This window comes from Sitophilus oryzae, unplaced genomic scaffold (assembly GCF_002938485.1).
Source record: "Sitophilus oryzae breed Bouriz unplaced genomic scaffold, Soryzae_2.0 scaffold_909_pilon_pilon, whole genome shotgun sequence".
NCBI lineage: Eukaryota > Metazoa > Arthropoda > Insecta > Coleoptera > Curculionidae > Sitophilus > Sitophilus oryzae.
In genome coordinates, this window is record NW_022147538.1 from 286,320 (window position 1) to 302,824 (window position 16,505).

The following is a 16,505-nucleotide window of genomic DNA, read 5'->3' on the forward strand; positions in this document are numbered from 1 at the left end:
TTTATTCACAACGTAAAATAAAACAACAAATTATTGAGTCTACCCCACGTCTACCCTACATCATAGTTTTACATTTTTTAAATAAAATTAGAACGACACTGATAAACCGGAATTTAAGTCGGCCATATTTGAGGCCCATCGCGGTGTACCTAAGATTTTTGATATGCTCCTTCCTTAGTCTTCTTATTCAAAGGGATTGATTGACGTATTGAATTGTTTTTGGTCACTTCCTGTTTCACGGGAAATTCCTACAACTTTTGATTTTTAAATGGCACCCTCTCTATATTTTTACTCTATTGGATAGAAAATGACACTCTGAATAGAATGACATATCATATGTCAACTTTTGACATTCTCGCTTAAAATACTATATCGTATTCTAAATTTCAATCTAGAGTGCCATGGCTGTGGTAAAAACACTAATTTTTAATCAAGGAGCCTTGAAAAAATAGATTTGATCGTTATTTCGAGTTAAAGTGTCGTTAAGAATCGCATGTTAGAATTTGAAATAAACCATATGCGAAAATGTTAAAAGTTGACATATCATATGTCATTCTATTCAGGTTTCATTCAAAAGTTGTAGTCATTTCCGGTGAAACAGGAAGTGACCAAAAACAACTGAATACGCTAATAACCTAATTTATGTGATATACTAACATACCAAATCTTGATTTTTTATCGGAAAAATTAGAAAAAATTATAGGGGTAAGCCACTTTTGAGATGCACCCGGTAGAGGTAAATTACGTCTATTACTATTTATTTTTATTCCAAAAATACACAGGAGTTCTGTAACTACGGAATATAGGGACATCCTGGATATATTTTTTTCTATTTTTTTTAAGGTGTGAATTTTTCATTGACTGCATGCCCCTTACTGGAACACCTACAATGAGCGATGAAATGCTGAATAGAATTATTGAAAAAGTGAGAAAAACTCGCGTTGGGAAAAATATGTATTATTTCGATTATTTTCAAACAGTAAGAATCAAATTATTTATTTATTTTTCTAATTTATCTCAAGTATTATTAATTGAGAATAGACAGAGTGTGTTGTCAGGGGAGGATGGAAAATACCCCGTCCTCCCATGCAATAGGAAAACCAGTCTACATGATGGAATAACAATATACACTCAGATGCAAAAAAACGCAACGGTGAAATTTTCGGTCAAATTTAAAGTGTTATATTTTTGTTATTTTTAGCCCTATTTTCATGATTTTTTTAACAAACTGTATATAATTATTACTTTATTTAAGTTTTTTATAAACTTTAGTATTTGGCATATTGTACAGGGTCAATCGAGGGTTGTTTTTTACCCTGTGGTTGTTTTTTACCCTAACTTTAAAACACCCTCTTTTCCTAAAATATAATTTTACTCTCAGAATCATGACTCCTGAGTTGTTTTTTGATTCATGTCAATACATTTTTTGGTTAATTTTTAAGAGCGAAATGAACTGATCACGATCAATTTGTCATTGAGGCTGCATATATCATTGCGTTATGCTTTTCCACTCTTCTTTATAAATCAAGCGAAGTTCATTTAATGAAGCTTGTACCGCTTCGCGACCTCTAACCCTCCTGCCAAGCATGTCTCAAACGTCGAATATGATGGGCAGTTCATAGTAGTGTATAGTTTACAATAATTACTAATTATAAAGCCGGCTTGTCATATTGAAAAATAACTTCGAAAAGAAATGATAATTGAAAAAATTGCAAATTGTTGGTGTCAAGGTCATTTCGCTCTTAAAAATTAACCAAAGCATATTTTGACACGATCCAAAAAACAAAATGCTTAGGAGACATGGTTATGACCGTAAACTTATATTTCAGGAAAATTTACTGACGAAATTCTTGCACAGGGTGTTTTAAAGTTAAATACGTAAAATAATTATAAATTTTAAGGCAAAAAACAACCCCTCGATTAACCCTGTAAATAAATAAATAAATAAATACCTTTATTGTCAAAAAATTTTTCAATTTGTAGACAAAGGTAAACTAACAAACAAAGTAAAAAAACAAGGTACACAAACAAACAAACAAAAGATAATACAAAACATTATACAAATAATATTGTCAGTCTTATTGATAAAATAAACATTTATAAATGTTTACAATGTCAAAGAACAAAAAAATAAAAATAATATTCAAAAATATTTAGCTAGTTTATAGTAAAATATCAATGACCTCATTTATCAATAAATTCATTTCGATATCATTAGTAAATATAGCAATAGCAAACATTAGACCAGTGTTTACAAGATCAAATTCGATTTTCAAAATATAATTTTATTCATTTACGGCATAGAAAGCCTTGTCTAGCAAATAAGAGTTCAATGCTTTGCGAAATGAAAAAAATGATGTTATGGATTTGATTTCAAATGGCAGGTGATTGTGCATTTTTTTCGAGTTGTATAATATTGAACTTTTAACTAACTCTGAGCGTGGGGTAGGTAAATAAAGATCTTGCTCCGCGTTCCTGAGTGGATAAGTGTGAGATGGCCTTTCTTGAGAAGCTGATACATGTTTACGTATTAGGCAAACGGATTCAAATATAAATAAGGAAGGAAGAGTCAATATTTTTAATTCTCTAAAAAAGCCCCAGCAATGAGTTCTGCTGTTTAGTCCCAGTGAATATCGAACAGCTCTCTTCTGGAGCTTGAAAATGCGGTCAAATTGAGCCGCACAACACGTACCCCAGAATGGAAGGGCATACCTGAGGTGCGACTCAAAAAGTGCATAATAAACAGTTCTAGCCACTGACAAGTTAAGCTCCTTAGAAACAGACCTTAATGCAAAACAGGCAGAGCTCAATTTTTTCGACAAAGCTTCGATATGTATGTCCCATTTCAGAGAATTGTCCACAACAAGTCCTAAGAATTTTACAGATTTTACGACGTCAATGGTGGTGTTGTTAAGTACAAAAGGCTGCAACGAAACTTTAGTTTTAGAAATGTTGAGACTCAGGAGGTTCGAATCGCACCAAGATTTAATGGTGATTAAGTCATTTGATATAATCCTATGAAGTGCCGTGATGTCCTTGTTGCTCCAAGTGAAGCTAGTGTCGTCCTCAAAAAGACATATTTTGCCACTGATGTTTATGTTAGCAATGTCGTTAATAAAAAGAAGAAACAAAATAGGGCCTAGTACTGAGCCTTGTGGTAATAATTGTATAATAAGTAATAATTATTTACAGGTTGCTACAAAACTCCTGTAAATAGGGCTAAAAATAACAAAAATATAACACTTTAAATTTGACCAAAAATTTTTCCGTTGCGTTTTTTTTTGCATCTGAGTGTATAAGCGATACCATTTAAACTTTTAGTTACGTAATCGAGGACGCGATTTTTAAATTCATTGTTGCCAACCATGGACATTAGGTGTGTCCGTTATTTACACAGTTGTCTAAAAAATAACAGACCATTGTAAACCCTTAATATAATAAACCTTGCCCCAAAGACGATTCGATTATCTAAATTACATGGGAATTTGCCACTTTTTACAAATATTTTTTTCTTCTCTCGATCTTGTTCTCTCGCAGCCATGAAAATCACATATCTTGTACAGAATTGAACGCTTTACTAAAAAGGTCTCTTACAATTTTTCGATAAACCTACTCCTTCAAAAGTTATTCCTACTATTTAAGTATAGCTGATTTATTTTAATAAACAATAATGATTATATTAAAACAAATCAGCTTAAATGGTTTAAACTTTATTACACTTGAAGATTTCTTAAATCCCAACCTTAATACCATCAGAATTGTATATTTTTACAGTAATAGATTAAATTTTTCAAAAATAATTATAATTTTGTCAAAAAAGTTGAAGAATTTAGTAATTTACCGAGTGGTTAACTTTAACCGTGAATAACTTTTGAAGGGGTGGGTTTATTGAAAAATTGTAAGAGACCTTTTCTGTAGAGCGTTCAATTCTGTATAAGAATATGTATATAATGGTTGCGAGAGAACAAGATCGAGAGAAAAAAAATTAGTTGCAAAAAGTGGCAAATTCCCATGTAGTTTAAATGGAAAAAATTTCCGCTGGGGATCAGGTGGTAGCTGTGTTATAAAAATGTCAAGTTTTATTTATTTATTTCCTGACATTTATTTATTTATTTCCTGACATTTTAGTGACACTTTAGTTTTGTATTGCGAGTTTTTGGTTTAAATAAATTATGTTGTGATACTTTAAGCTTAAACATTTTTACTAGCAGACCTTGCAGTCGAACATTGTTCTTTTTAGAACCTCTTTTAGTGCGAAGTGGTACAAGATAGCTTAATAACCGTTGCAAAAATTTATCGCAACCTTATTAGAACGTTTTGAAGCGGTAGTAATGACCCTTTATGTCACTTGAGTGCTGTTAAGTTAAAGATAACTATTTATATATTTATAATTAATTTATTTTTGATTCCTAAAATATTTTGATTAAAAGAAAATATGTAAAAGTGGGCAACGCTGTGCCGGTCAAGCTTATTAACGCGACTAAAAGTTTATTTGGCACTTTGAATAAGAAGACTAAGGAAGGAGCATAATGCTATCCATGTATTCAGGCATGGTGGGCGGAAAAGCCACCATAAAAGCTCTCTAGGGTGGGGATCCTTGACAGTTCTGTTTGACGATTCATTTGACACATTTGAATTTGATTTGAAATTTTGTGGATTTGTCAGTCTTTACGGAGCTTATTTTATGTTATTTATTATTTATTCTACTAGATATACATATACAGCCGTTACTCGCTGACGAGTATTCGACACACATAAAGAAAATGGTCACGCAAGGCGTTTTCTTTCATGAGCTTTTCTGTGACTGAAAAGCCCGATACGTGATGTTATCTGCCTACCGCACTCCGGACATTCAAAAATCTCATTGCTTTGTTGCCTCTCTACTTTTTGGTTGCCGCTGTTAACTGAGTTTACAACCCTTCTCCATTGAGTTCTATTGTGAGCTGCTTTTTCCCACTCATTCTGCATGTTAATTCCCTTTAAATTTTCGTGGAAAATGTCCTTGTATCTTTTCAGTTGTCCACCCGGCCTCCTCTTACCGTCCACAAGCTCACCGTAAAGCAGAGATTTTGGTATGCGGTTTTCTTGCATTCTGCATACGTGACCAGCCCATCTTAAGCGGGATTTTGTGACCATGACTTCAATACTCTCGCAGTTAGATTTTTCAAGGACCGATACGTTTGAGACATGATGGAACCACCGGACTCTTAAGAGTTGTCTAAGGTGTCTCTGTTGCAACTTGTTCAATGCGTTCATGTGTCGGCGGTAAGGCACCCAGGTTTCGCTCCCATATATCATGGTGGGGATTATAATTGCTCGGTATACTGCAAGTTTTGTTTTTGTACTCAAGTCATGATTGTAGAAAACCCTGTCTTTTAATTTCCAGAATGCCCTTGAGGCGCTACTAATCCTGTGCTGAATTTCAGAGTCAATATTGGCCTTTTCCGAAATCAAACTGCCAAGGTAATTGAATTCCGCCACATATTCCAATAGTTCTTCTCCGATTTTTATAGCATTGTTGTGATCTTCCGGGTGAGTGCACATGATTTTAGTTTTGTCGATGTTTAGCTTAAGGCTCAAAGCCTCGTATGCCCAGGTATATGTGTTCAACATTTCTTGTAATTGTTGTACCGTGTTTGCAACTAGAGTGCAGTCGTCAGCGTATTGAAGTTCTGTGATAAATTTTGTACGTGTTTTTGCCCTGAGTCTTTTTATGTTGAACAGACCGCCGTCATATCAGTATCTAATGCCCAATCCTCTCTCCTGCAGTTTGCTGTCCACTATAATGGAGAGCGCTGCCATGAATATGTTGAATAGGAGAGGCGCTAAGACACATCCCTGCCTAACTCCTGTATTTGTTAGGAATGGGTCTCTCAGTGATCCATGATGTGACACTCTTGACTTGTTGTTTTGGAGGCTTTTACACACTGTAAGAAATTTGTTGGGTACTCCGAACTTTTCCATAATTGCCCAAAGCGCATCTCTGTTCACAGAGTCGAAGGCTTTTGTTAGATCGATGAATGCAACATAAAGTTTAGACTCCTGCTCTTTTACTTTTTCCTGTAGTTGACGGATGGAAAATATGGAATCGACGGTGCCGCGGTTGGTACGAAAACCCCTTTGCGATTCTGGAAGGATTTTTTCTATATATGGGTGCAGGCGGTTTGACATTATTTTTGCAAGAATTTTTCCGCCGATAGCCAATAGCGAAATTCCCCGGTAATTTCCGCAGTCTGATGCACTTCCTTTGTTCTTAAATATATTCACTATATTCGCGTTCGAAAATCGTGAGGTACCTCTCCGCTTTCCCATACGACATCAAAGAGAGCCTTAAGATGATCCATAATTTCTTTACTTGCACACTTATAGATTTCCGCCGGAATCGCGTCACAGCCAGCTGATTTGTTGCTGTTTTATGGAGGTCTTTATTTCTTGTTCTGTTATTGGGATGTCTAATACATCGAGGCTGTTATACTGAGGTATTGTGTTTAGTGCTTCCATATTGGGGTTGTTTTCTTGGTTAAGGATATGGCTGTAATGTTCTTTCCAGTGATTTCTGATTTGTTCTTCCTCTTTTAGAAGTTCGCCATTTTGAGCCATGATTGGGCAGCTTACCTTCTTAGTTGGACCGTATACTTCTTTTACAGCCTCGAAGAATTTACGATAATCGTGATGAGTGGCGTACTCTTGAATCTGATTCGCTTTTTGTGACCACCAGTTATCCTTTACTTGGCGCAGTTCTCTTCGAAGGGTGTTGTTGGCTGCTTTAAAGTTATCTACCAGTCTTGGATTAAGTGGATTTGCAGTGACGGCTTGATGTGCTCTATGCTTTTGTTCCAAAAAAGCCTGTATATGCTGTTGATTTTCGTCAAACCAGTCTGGTTGTTTCTTTTTGTTCGACTTTCCCAGTACTGCTTCGCTGGTTTTATGAATCGCATCCCTTAATTGTGTCCAGTCTTGTTCAGCTTCCAATATTGAGATTGAAGTTATCGGTGGAAGTGATTCTTTGATGGCTTCCCGGAGGGCGTCGGCGGTATTCTTGTTCTCTAGATCCCGTACGTTCAATCTGGTCATGTTGTTTTGCTTTTTACAGCGTGGATGTTTGGGTTTTAACTGGATTTTCATTTTTGAAATTAAAAGTCGGTGGTCAGTGCCGCATTCGGCATCTATTCTAGCTTTTGTGAGCCTAACATCTTTTAGATGCATCCTTCGAACGATTATGTGGTCCAATTGATGCCAGTGGCCTGATCTAGGATGTTTCCAGGTATCTTTAAACTTGTTCATCAACATGAACCACGTATTGGTGATGCAAAGATTATACTCTGCGCATGTTGTTAATAAGCGTTCACCATTGCTATTTGCGTTTTCCATTGTTTTCCCAATACGTCAGGCCATATTTCCTGTTGTTTGCCTACACGGGCATTAAAGTCACCTAGCAAGATGATTCGTTCGTGCTTTGGAATTCGTTGAAAGGCATTTTGTAATGCTTGGTAAAATTTATCCTTATCTTCAATTTTAGCGTCAAGGGTGGGAGCGTAGGCACTAATGTTGTTGACGTAAGTTTTGTCTGATATGGGGTACCTTAGGGTCATAAGACGTTCGGAGACACCAATAGGTACTTCTGTTAACTTGGTGGCGATTTCGTTTTTGATCGCAATGCCTACACCATGAATTCTCCTGTGTGTTGCGGGGTGACCTTTCCAAAAGAAGGTGTAATGCTCCTCAGTGAGACTACCTTCATCTGCAAAGCGTGTTTCGCTTAGAGCGGCAACATCTATATTTAATCGGTGGAGTTCCTGTGAGACCAGTGCTGTTCTTCTCTCTGGTCGATTTGAATTTATCTTGTCCAGTAGAGTACGGACGTTCCACGCCGCGAACGTGAAACATTGATGTTTTTTGTTTCTCCGATGATACGCTCGAGTAGGCACCCCCGCCCGGAGATCCGATTGAGGGGGTATTTTACCTCCGGACGATAATTTTGTCCCACTCGAATGTTCCATCATTGCTGTGTGTAAGCTGCGTGAAAAGGTTTAACTGTGGCGGTTACGCTGCCGCACAGTTTTGGCTGCAACTGTAGCACGGGATGGCTAGGCACAGTGAGGACTGCGACGATAGTTCCCTTGTGCTACATTCTCGGCCGGCTAGGTGTATTTTATTACTCCTTTTCCCCAGAAGATGGTAGGTCTGAGGGTTGTATAAGGTTATACCGCCTATACTCGGACGTCAGAGCCTCGTTTGTGTAAACAGGGTGCACCACGTGAAGGTGAGGTTGACTTTTGGGTAAGCTAGGCTATATGTATCGCTTCAATACCCCTTGCACCCAGATAGTTGTATTCTACTACAGATAGTTGTATAAAGGTAGTAAATCTAGATGGAAATTGTGGCAGAACTTAAATTAACACTGACACTATCGCGATTTATCGAAAAAGACTCTAAAATAGTTGGTTGTGTAGCGTGCGGTAGATCTCGGCAAAAATTGAGTGAAATAATGGAACAACTTTTCGCTAGTAAGTGACTATATAATATACATACGTGTAGTAAACCGATCATTTATGAAATTCACTTAAATTAACTAATTATATATTTTTTCTTGGATTTTCGCTTTTATTTACTACTTGTCAAAGATTAGATGTCAAAAAATTTAGATACGTCAATTTGATTTACCAGCTTCAGTAGTGTTTGTGTTAATAAATAATTATTATAACTTATCTATTTTTATTAGAATTATATATTTTTGTAACAATTTTAATAACTACCAACATTTATTCACAACGTAAAATAAAACAACAAATTATTGAGTCTACCCCACGTCTACCCTACATCATAGTTTTACATTTTTTAAATAAAATTAGAACGACACTGATAAACCGGAATTTAAGTCGGCCATATTTGAGGCCCATCGCGGTGTACCTAAGATTTTTGATATGCTCCTTCCTTAGTCTTCTTATTCAAAGATTTGGCATGACCTGTATGATTTTATTTGTAATGGCGATATTGTTACAAAAATTCCCTAAATACAGGATTTTTTCTAGTTGAAGCAAGAATTGTTGTTGAGTCACCAGAGGACAATAGGAGAGTTAGATTTTCGAGGAAGCCAATCAGTGAACGATTATAATTTTTTCGACATAGAGAAGTGCACTATGGCTTTAAACTACAGTAAGTCAAATCAAACGACAGAGCCAAAAATTAGAATTAACAATACAAGTGATATAATTTTACTTTTATTTTTATTTCAACAATATTATTGCTTCATTTTTATAAATAATTATTATTTAAATTTGTCAATTAGAAGTCATTGACACGGGCCAAAGTAAGGCAGATTTTATTAACAAGAAAAATTACTTTGCTTGGTACACTATTTACATGGTTCCCGAAACGCACCTGGCAATGTCGTACGTAGCAGGAGAATGTATTAAAATGGGCCAGATGTCGTTATTTTCCACCACTTTTGGGGCGAAATACATTACTTTGGAAGAATTTAGCACAGTACAAAATCAAACATCGAGTATCGTAAGTTACCGTTGGTTATACAGGGTTGTTCACCACATACGACACGAAGTATTGTAGCTAAACGATGAGATTTTTACAAATTGTAAGTTTTGGATACGTTGAAGGACTGTTAGAGCTACAATTTAAAAATATTTTTACAAAATACAGAGTGTCCCAAATAAATACAAAATATCAAAGTTGTATTTTTTTAAATGGAACACCCTATATATTATTACATTTTTAGTTTCTACGCTTAAAGTAAAGGTAAATTTGATTAAGGTTTATTACACTTAAACCTTACCGTTTTTGAAATATTTTCAATTTTTGAATTGCATAAAATTTAAGGCTTCATTTCTCCGAGGGTATCAAAGTTTTTATTACTAAATATTTACTGAAGTTTATTTATTGATCAGTTATTGTGTTGCAATAATAAAAACTTTACTACCTTATACAGAGTGTCTAAAAATTAATTTTAAATAATTACTAGCTTTAAACGGCAATAATTTGTTTAATTTAAATGGAACACCCTGTATATTTTATGAGAATCAGATGCACAATTTAATTGTCTATCAAATTGTATTATACCATTTTTTACCCATCTCTTCAAGTTTTCGTAGAAAATGCATTTTCTTATAATTTAGACCTCATTTATCACTATACCCATGGAATATTGACATTTTAGATTATTTATGTACCAAATTTTTAAAGAGTACAGATACTAATATTGTCGATATAGTTCGTTTATTTCATTAAAAAAAACTGTTTAAATATTTGTTAAAAAGGACCAATTAATATGATTCCAGTATTCAAACTACATTAATTGACTGTTTGCGTTGATTAATAATAATTGCTCCAAATACTAAAAGGCTGAATTATGTATGTGTATTAGACAGTGTGGTAAAAAGTAACACCTTAAAAATGATATTTAATTTTTTGACAAATGCTTATTTATAACAACAGAGACCTTCATCTTCATAACTTATTATTGTATTGATTTCTGATTCAAATCCACATTTATTTAGAATAGTTTATTAACGAACACAATTAAGTATGTAGTTAATTAGTATTTGGGCGGAAATACTGGTGGTATATTTAATTAATGGTATACTCTTTGATAAAGATTTAAATAGTTTTCTTTTTGCATAGAAATGGGCTAGTAATATTGTCGTTTTACTAAAAACGATAATATTACCAGCCTGTACATTTTGTACATTTGTTGTTTTAAAAACAATCTAAAATATCAATATTCCATGGGTATATTTGGGTATATTGAGGTCTAAATGATAAGAAAATACATTTTCTACGAAAACTTGAAGGAATAGGTAAGAAGTGGTATAATACAATTTGATAGACAATTAAATTGTGCATCTGATTCTCATAAAATATACAGGGTGTTATATTTAAAGTAAATAAGTTATAAGCCGTTTACACCTAGTAATTATGTAAAATAAATTTTTAGACACTCTGTATAAGGTAGTATAATTTTTATTATTGCAACACAATAACTTATCAATAAATAACCTTCAGTAAATATTTAGTATTAAAAACTTTGATATCCTCGGAGAAATGAAGCCTTAAAATTTATACTGCAATTTCGCAAAATTGAAAATATTTCAAAAACGGTAAGGTTTAAGTGTAATAAACCTTAATCAAATTTACCTTTATTTTAATCGTAGAAACTAAAAATGCAATAATATACAGGGTGTTCCATTTAAAAAAATACAACTTAGATATTTTTTATTTATTTGGGACACTCTGTATCTGGTAAAAATATTTTTAAATTGTAGCTCGTATGTGGTGAACAACCCTGTATAGGATGAGTTTTAAATAAGTGCAAATATTTTTAGGCGTAGTATATTTCGACCCCAGAAACCCGAAAAAAGTGTTTTTGGTTCCCAAAAAAATTGAAAATTTGCTTTTTTTGATTTTTTTTTAATTTTTAGTTAAAAAACATAATTTCTCGATAATATGGCAACCTAGGTAGTAGACTGAATTTGCAAGAAGCAAATTTAAAAAAAAATTGCACTTTTAAGACTTACCCTGTATTTATTTCTGTTTGAATTTTTGAAGAACTTTAAAGGCACTTTCTCCATCTATCTAATATTTTCAGCGTTACGATGTTGCCGCATCATTTGAAAAGTGGTAGTATCTTTCTTATTTTAAATGGAACACCCGGTATATTATTACATTTTTGGAAACTACATTCATATTTCATAATTTTATATATTATATACTAACCTATACATCTCTAACATTTTTTGACATAATAAATAAAACATATTGTTATGTTTTTCGTCGGTTCCGTGTGGATCTTTGAATAAGAAGACTAAGGAAGGAGGGCCTTAAATATGGCCGACTTAAATTCCGGTTTATCAGTGTCGTTCTAATTTTATTTAAAAAATGTAAAACTATGATGTAGGGTAGACGTGGGGTAGACTCAATAATTTGTTGTTTTATTTTACGTTGTGAATAAATGTTGGTAGTTATTAAAATTGTTATAAAAATATATAATTCTAATAAAAATAGATAAGTTATAATAAGTATTTATTACCACAAACATCCGATACGCTACTGAAGCAGGTAAGCCAAATTAACGTATCTAAATTCTTTGACATCTAATCTTTGACAAGTAATAAATAAAAGCTAAAATGCAAGAAAAATATATAATTTAAGTGAATTTCATAAATGATCGGTTTACTACACGTATGTATATTATATAGTCACTTACTAGCGAAAAGTTGTTCCATTATTTCACTCAATTTTTGCCGACATCTACCGCATGCTACACAACCAACTATTTTAGAGTCTTTTTCGATAAATCGCGATAGTGTCACTGTTAATTTAAGTGCTGCCACAATTTCCATCTAGATTTACTACCTTTATACAACTATCAATAGTAGAATAAATAATAAATAACATAAAATAAGCTCCGTAAAGACTGACAAATCCACAAAATTTCAAATCAAATTCAAATGTGTCAAATGAATCGTCAAACAGAACTGTCAAGGATCCCCACCCTAGAGTGCTTTTATGGCGCTTTTTCCGCCCACCATGCATGAATACATGGATAGCATTATGCTCCTTCCTTAGTCTTCTTATTCAAAGGTGTGGATAGAAAGTCACAATTTATTTAAACACTATTTATTTACACTAATTAACAAAAACAATAACGATAAAAGACTTAAAGAACTATTTACAAACGATTGAGATATTTAAAGAAGTAGAATATGCATTTTTGCTGAATATGCAGAAGTTTGAATATGCATTCTACAATAGAAGAGATTATTAACACCCTGTACATTACTTTTCAGAATTAGTTCTTGTGCTGAGTTTGAAGGTAGAGAATAAACTTTACTGAATAATGTTATTGTTTCCTGAAATTTATACAGGGATACCAAAAATTACTGATCTATTTTAAGGATTTATTTTTTATAAAATCTTTGATATTTCAAATGCAACACCCTGTATTTTTTTAAATAAATCGAAGCAGATCAAATGCTCTTTCGCACTATATTAGGGTTTCCTATACCTATCTAACACAGATTTTGAATAAAAAGTGATTTTTAAATAAAATAGCAATAAAGATGGCTGGTGTCGCCATGGCAATTTTCTAGTGACAGTAACTATTTTGATATAGTTTATGGACATTATTATTAGTTTACTTAAATTTACCTACAATAGTTTAATAAGTAAGTATTCATTATTTTATCGTGAAAAATAAAGCAGTATCTGCTGGGGGAACGAATGGATATGTTACTAGTGATTTTATTTTGTGAGGAAAATAGCTTCTTGGCCTCAAGGGCTTATGCTTAAAGATATCCAAATAGGAATCTTCCTGATAAGCGTTCATTTGAAAAACTATTTGTCCTATATTCGCTGGTATGTTTGGTTTATAAAAACCTAATAGGCAAAAAGCTGTAGTTGGAAGTGAAGAAAAAGAATTTGCCGTAATTGGCTCTTTTATAAAAAATCCATATATCTACAACTGATGATAAAATAAATCAAAGAACTGCTTCTTCGTTTTTCTTGATAGAATAATAAATACATATTTAATAAATATTATTTATTAAACTATTGTAGGTAAATTAAAATAAAAGTTAACTGGTATAAATTTAAGTAAGTCCATAAACTAATTTCGATTTTAAAAATAGTTACTGTCACTAGAAACTTGTCATGACGACACTAGCCCTCTTGGTTGCCATTTTATATTATAGGTATAGGAAACCCTAATATAGTTCGAAAGAGCATTTTATCTGCTTCTATTTATTTCAAAAAATACAGGGTGTTGTATTTGAAATAACAAAGTTTTTATATAAAATGAATATTTAAAATAGACCAGCAATTATTCGTACTCCTGTATACATTAAACGAAGCAATCCAATTTTTCAGTAAAGTTTATTTCTTTGGCTTATGAGCCAGCAGAAGAATTAATTCTGAAAAGTAATGTACAGGGTGTTGACAATCTTTTTTATTATAGCATGCATATTTAAATATCTTTAAATATCTCAAAAACCAAAGCTTGTAAACATATTAAACCTTTATAATAAATTCCTTATTTTATGTCATAGAATCCAAAAATGAAATGAAATACCGGATGTTCCATAAGAAAAAATATAACTAATCTCTTCTATTGTAGAATGCATATTCAAACTTCTGCATATTCAGCAAAAATGCATATTCTACTTCTTTAAATATCTCAAGAACCAAAGATTTTAAATATATTTAACCCTTATAATAAATGTCTTTTTTTGGGCCCAAGAATCCAAAAATAAAATGAAATACCGGGTGTTCCATAAGAAAAAATATAACTTCGGTATGGATCTTACGAGGGATCTTAGTTCTGACACACCCGTCAACCGAGGCGAATGAGGTGCGCCACCCTGTATATATCCGATCTGTCTAAATCAACTCATTGGATATTACACAGGGAGAGCCAAAAAATTATTTATTCCCGTTGTAAGGATATTTGTTTCCGTTGCTTCAAGGGTGCATAAAGCGGCAACAGTGTAATGCGGAAAATAATTTAGACGGATGGAACAAGCGCCTTTATGCAGAAATCCAAATTTAAAAAATAAATCCAAATGAACGTCTAACGTACTATGGCCGTGAATCACCCTGTAGAATTATAGCCAAAACAATAAATTAAATTGTTGTTATATTACTTTAATTTTTAAACAGGCTTTAAAACAACTGAAGACGACCTGGCTGGAGACTTTAGTCTTTAATATTCGAATGTGCATTGGAGACTTGGGTAAGGGATGGTTCGATATAAACGAGCGAATATACGAGGTGTACGAAATATCCAAACTAAATCGATTCATGGAGTTGGTAAAATACCGAATGCAGGTGATCATTAAACTGTGATCAAAATGTTTCTTTTGAAATACTGACATCATTTGTAGTACACGCTAAGATTGCTAGTGGAGAATTCAATAGAACTATTTATAAATTTGGTAGAGTCACCCTGTATTCCCTGTCTAGGTTGCGAAGAGGATTTTGTTTGGGGATCCGACCTCATAACCAGCCCTTTTATATCCCATGCAATGCCCATTTTTAATTTACAGCTTAAAATGGACGAAAACGGTGCTTATTATACTACATCACCCGAATATTTTGCGGTAAGTAGTCAAAATAAAAGTAAAAAGGGGAAATCTTTCTCATTTTGAGAACACTAGATATTTAACACATTTTGACACTTTTTAGTTTAACCTTATAATTTTTTTATTTCTTCAGATAAAAAAACGAGATTTGGTATGTTAGTATATGACCTAAATTAAGATTGATTGGTGTATTCAGTTGTTTTCGGCCACTTCCTGCTTCACCGGAAATGACTACAACTTTAGATTTTTAAATGGCACCTTCGGTATTTTTTTACTTTATTCCATAAATGACACTGAATAGAATGAAATATCACATGTCAACTTTCGACATTCTCGCTTAAAAAAATCGTATTTTAAATTTCAATCTAGAGTGCCATGGCTGTTTTAAAAACAGAAATTTTTAATCAAGGAGCCCTGGAAAAATAGATTTGATCGTCTAATGTTTTTCGTGTCTTATCCTGGCCGGTTGAAAGATGCCCAAATCGTATTTTTAATCATATCTCAATTTTTTCAAATGTATATTTGGAAAAAAAAACATTTTTAAGGCATAATTTGATACCACGCACTTGGTATTTCGAGTCAAATTCTCGTTATGAACCACATGTTACAATTTCGAATAAACCATATGCCAAAATGTCAAAAGTTGATATATGATATGTCATTCTATTCACAGTGTTATTTTCTATCGTATAAAGTAAAAAAAAATATCGAGTTTGTCATTTAAAAATCAAAAGTTGTAGTCATTTCCGGTGAAACAGGAAGCGAGAAAAGCAATTGAATACGTCAACCAATCCTAATTTATTTTATCTAACATGCCAAATCTCGTTTTTTTATGTGAAAAAAAAATAAAAAAATTATAGGGGTGAGTCACTTTTGAGACACACCCGGTATAAATATATCTACTTTAATTGATAAACTTTTGTATTTGGTTATTATACAAGGTTAAACGAAGTGTTGTTTTTATCTTAACTTTAAAATACCCTGAGCAATGATTTCGTTAACATATTTTGACATTTAATGACGGTTAATTTTGACATTTGATATAATTTGCGGGCAAAATTTAAAAGACAACCCTTGTATATCAACATTTTAATTTTTTAAGGTAGTTCTTCTGAAGTTGTTCGACGAAGCTTTAATACAAACACATCAAGTCCGACAAGTGCACCCATTATTGTTGTCAAATTTAAGCTTTCCGCCGGATCTGTACCTGTCATCGGTCGGACTTTTGGCCGACGAAGTTTGTCAAGTGAGGGACAGGTTTTTGTTGGCGTACGAAAAAGCTATCATACCTCTTAAGGCATATGCCAAAGAGTTCGAAGCACATGTAAATTTGTACGTGTTAGATATACCCGAATTTATTTCGTAAGTATTGTTGTACGAGAATTGTCTTTTATACAGGGTGTTTTAAAAAACATG

At 33.1% G+C, this 16,505-nt stretch overlaps 1 protein-coding gene across 2 annotated transcripts in view; it reads left to right on the top strand.

Moving 5' to 3' along the window:
• LOC115890722 (dynein heavy chain 1, axonemal-like) overlaps nucleotides 1-16,505 on the top strand; it is an 84,241-nt gene that overhangs the window by 18,537 nt on the left and 49,199 nt on the right. For both annotated transcript variants that reach the window (XM_030911025.1, XM_030911026.1), the window contains exons 5-10: nucleotides 844-979; nucleotides 9,033-9,156; nucleotides 9,290-9,510; nucleotides 14,668-14,835; nucleotides 14,892-15,107; nucleotides 16,192-16,451. In XM_030911025.1, the coding sequence (XP_030766885.1) occupies nucleotides 844-979; nucleotides 9,033-9,156; nucleotides 9,290-9,510; nucleotides 14,668-14,835; nucleotides 14,892-15,107; nucleotides 16,192-16,451 (1,125 nt within the window). The remainder of the gene's footprint in view (nucleotides 1-843; nucleotides 980-9,032; nucleotides 9,157-9,289; nucleotides 9,511-14,667; nucleotides 14,836-14,891; nucleotides 15,108-16,191; nucleotides 16,452-16,505) is intronic.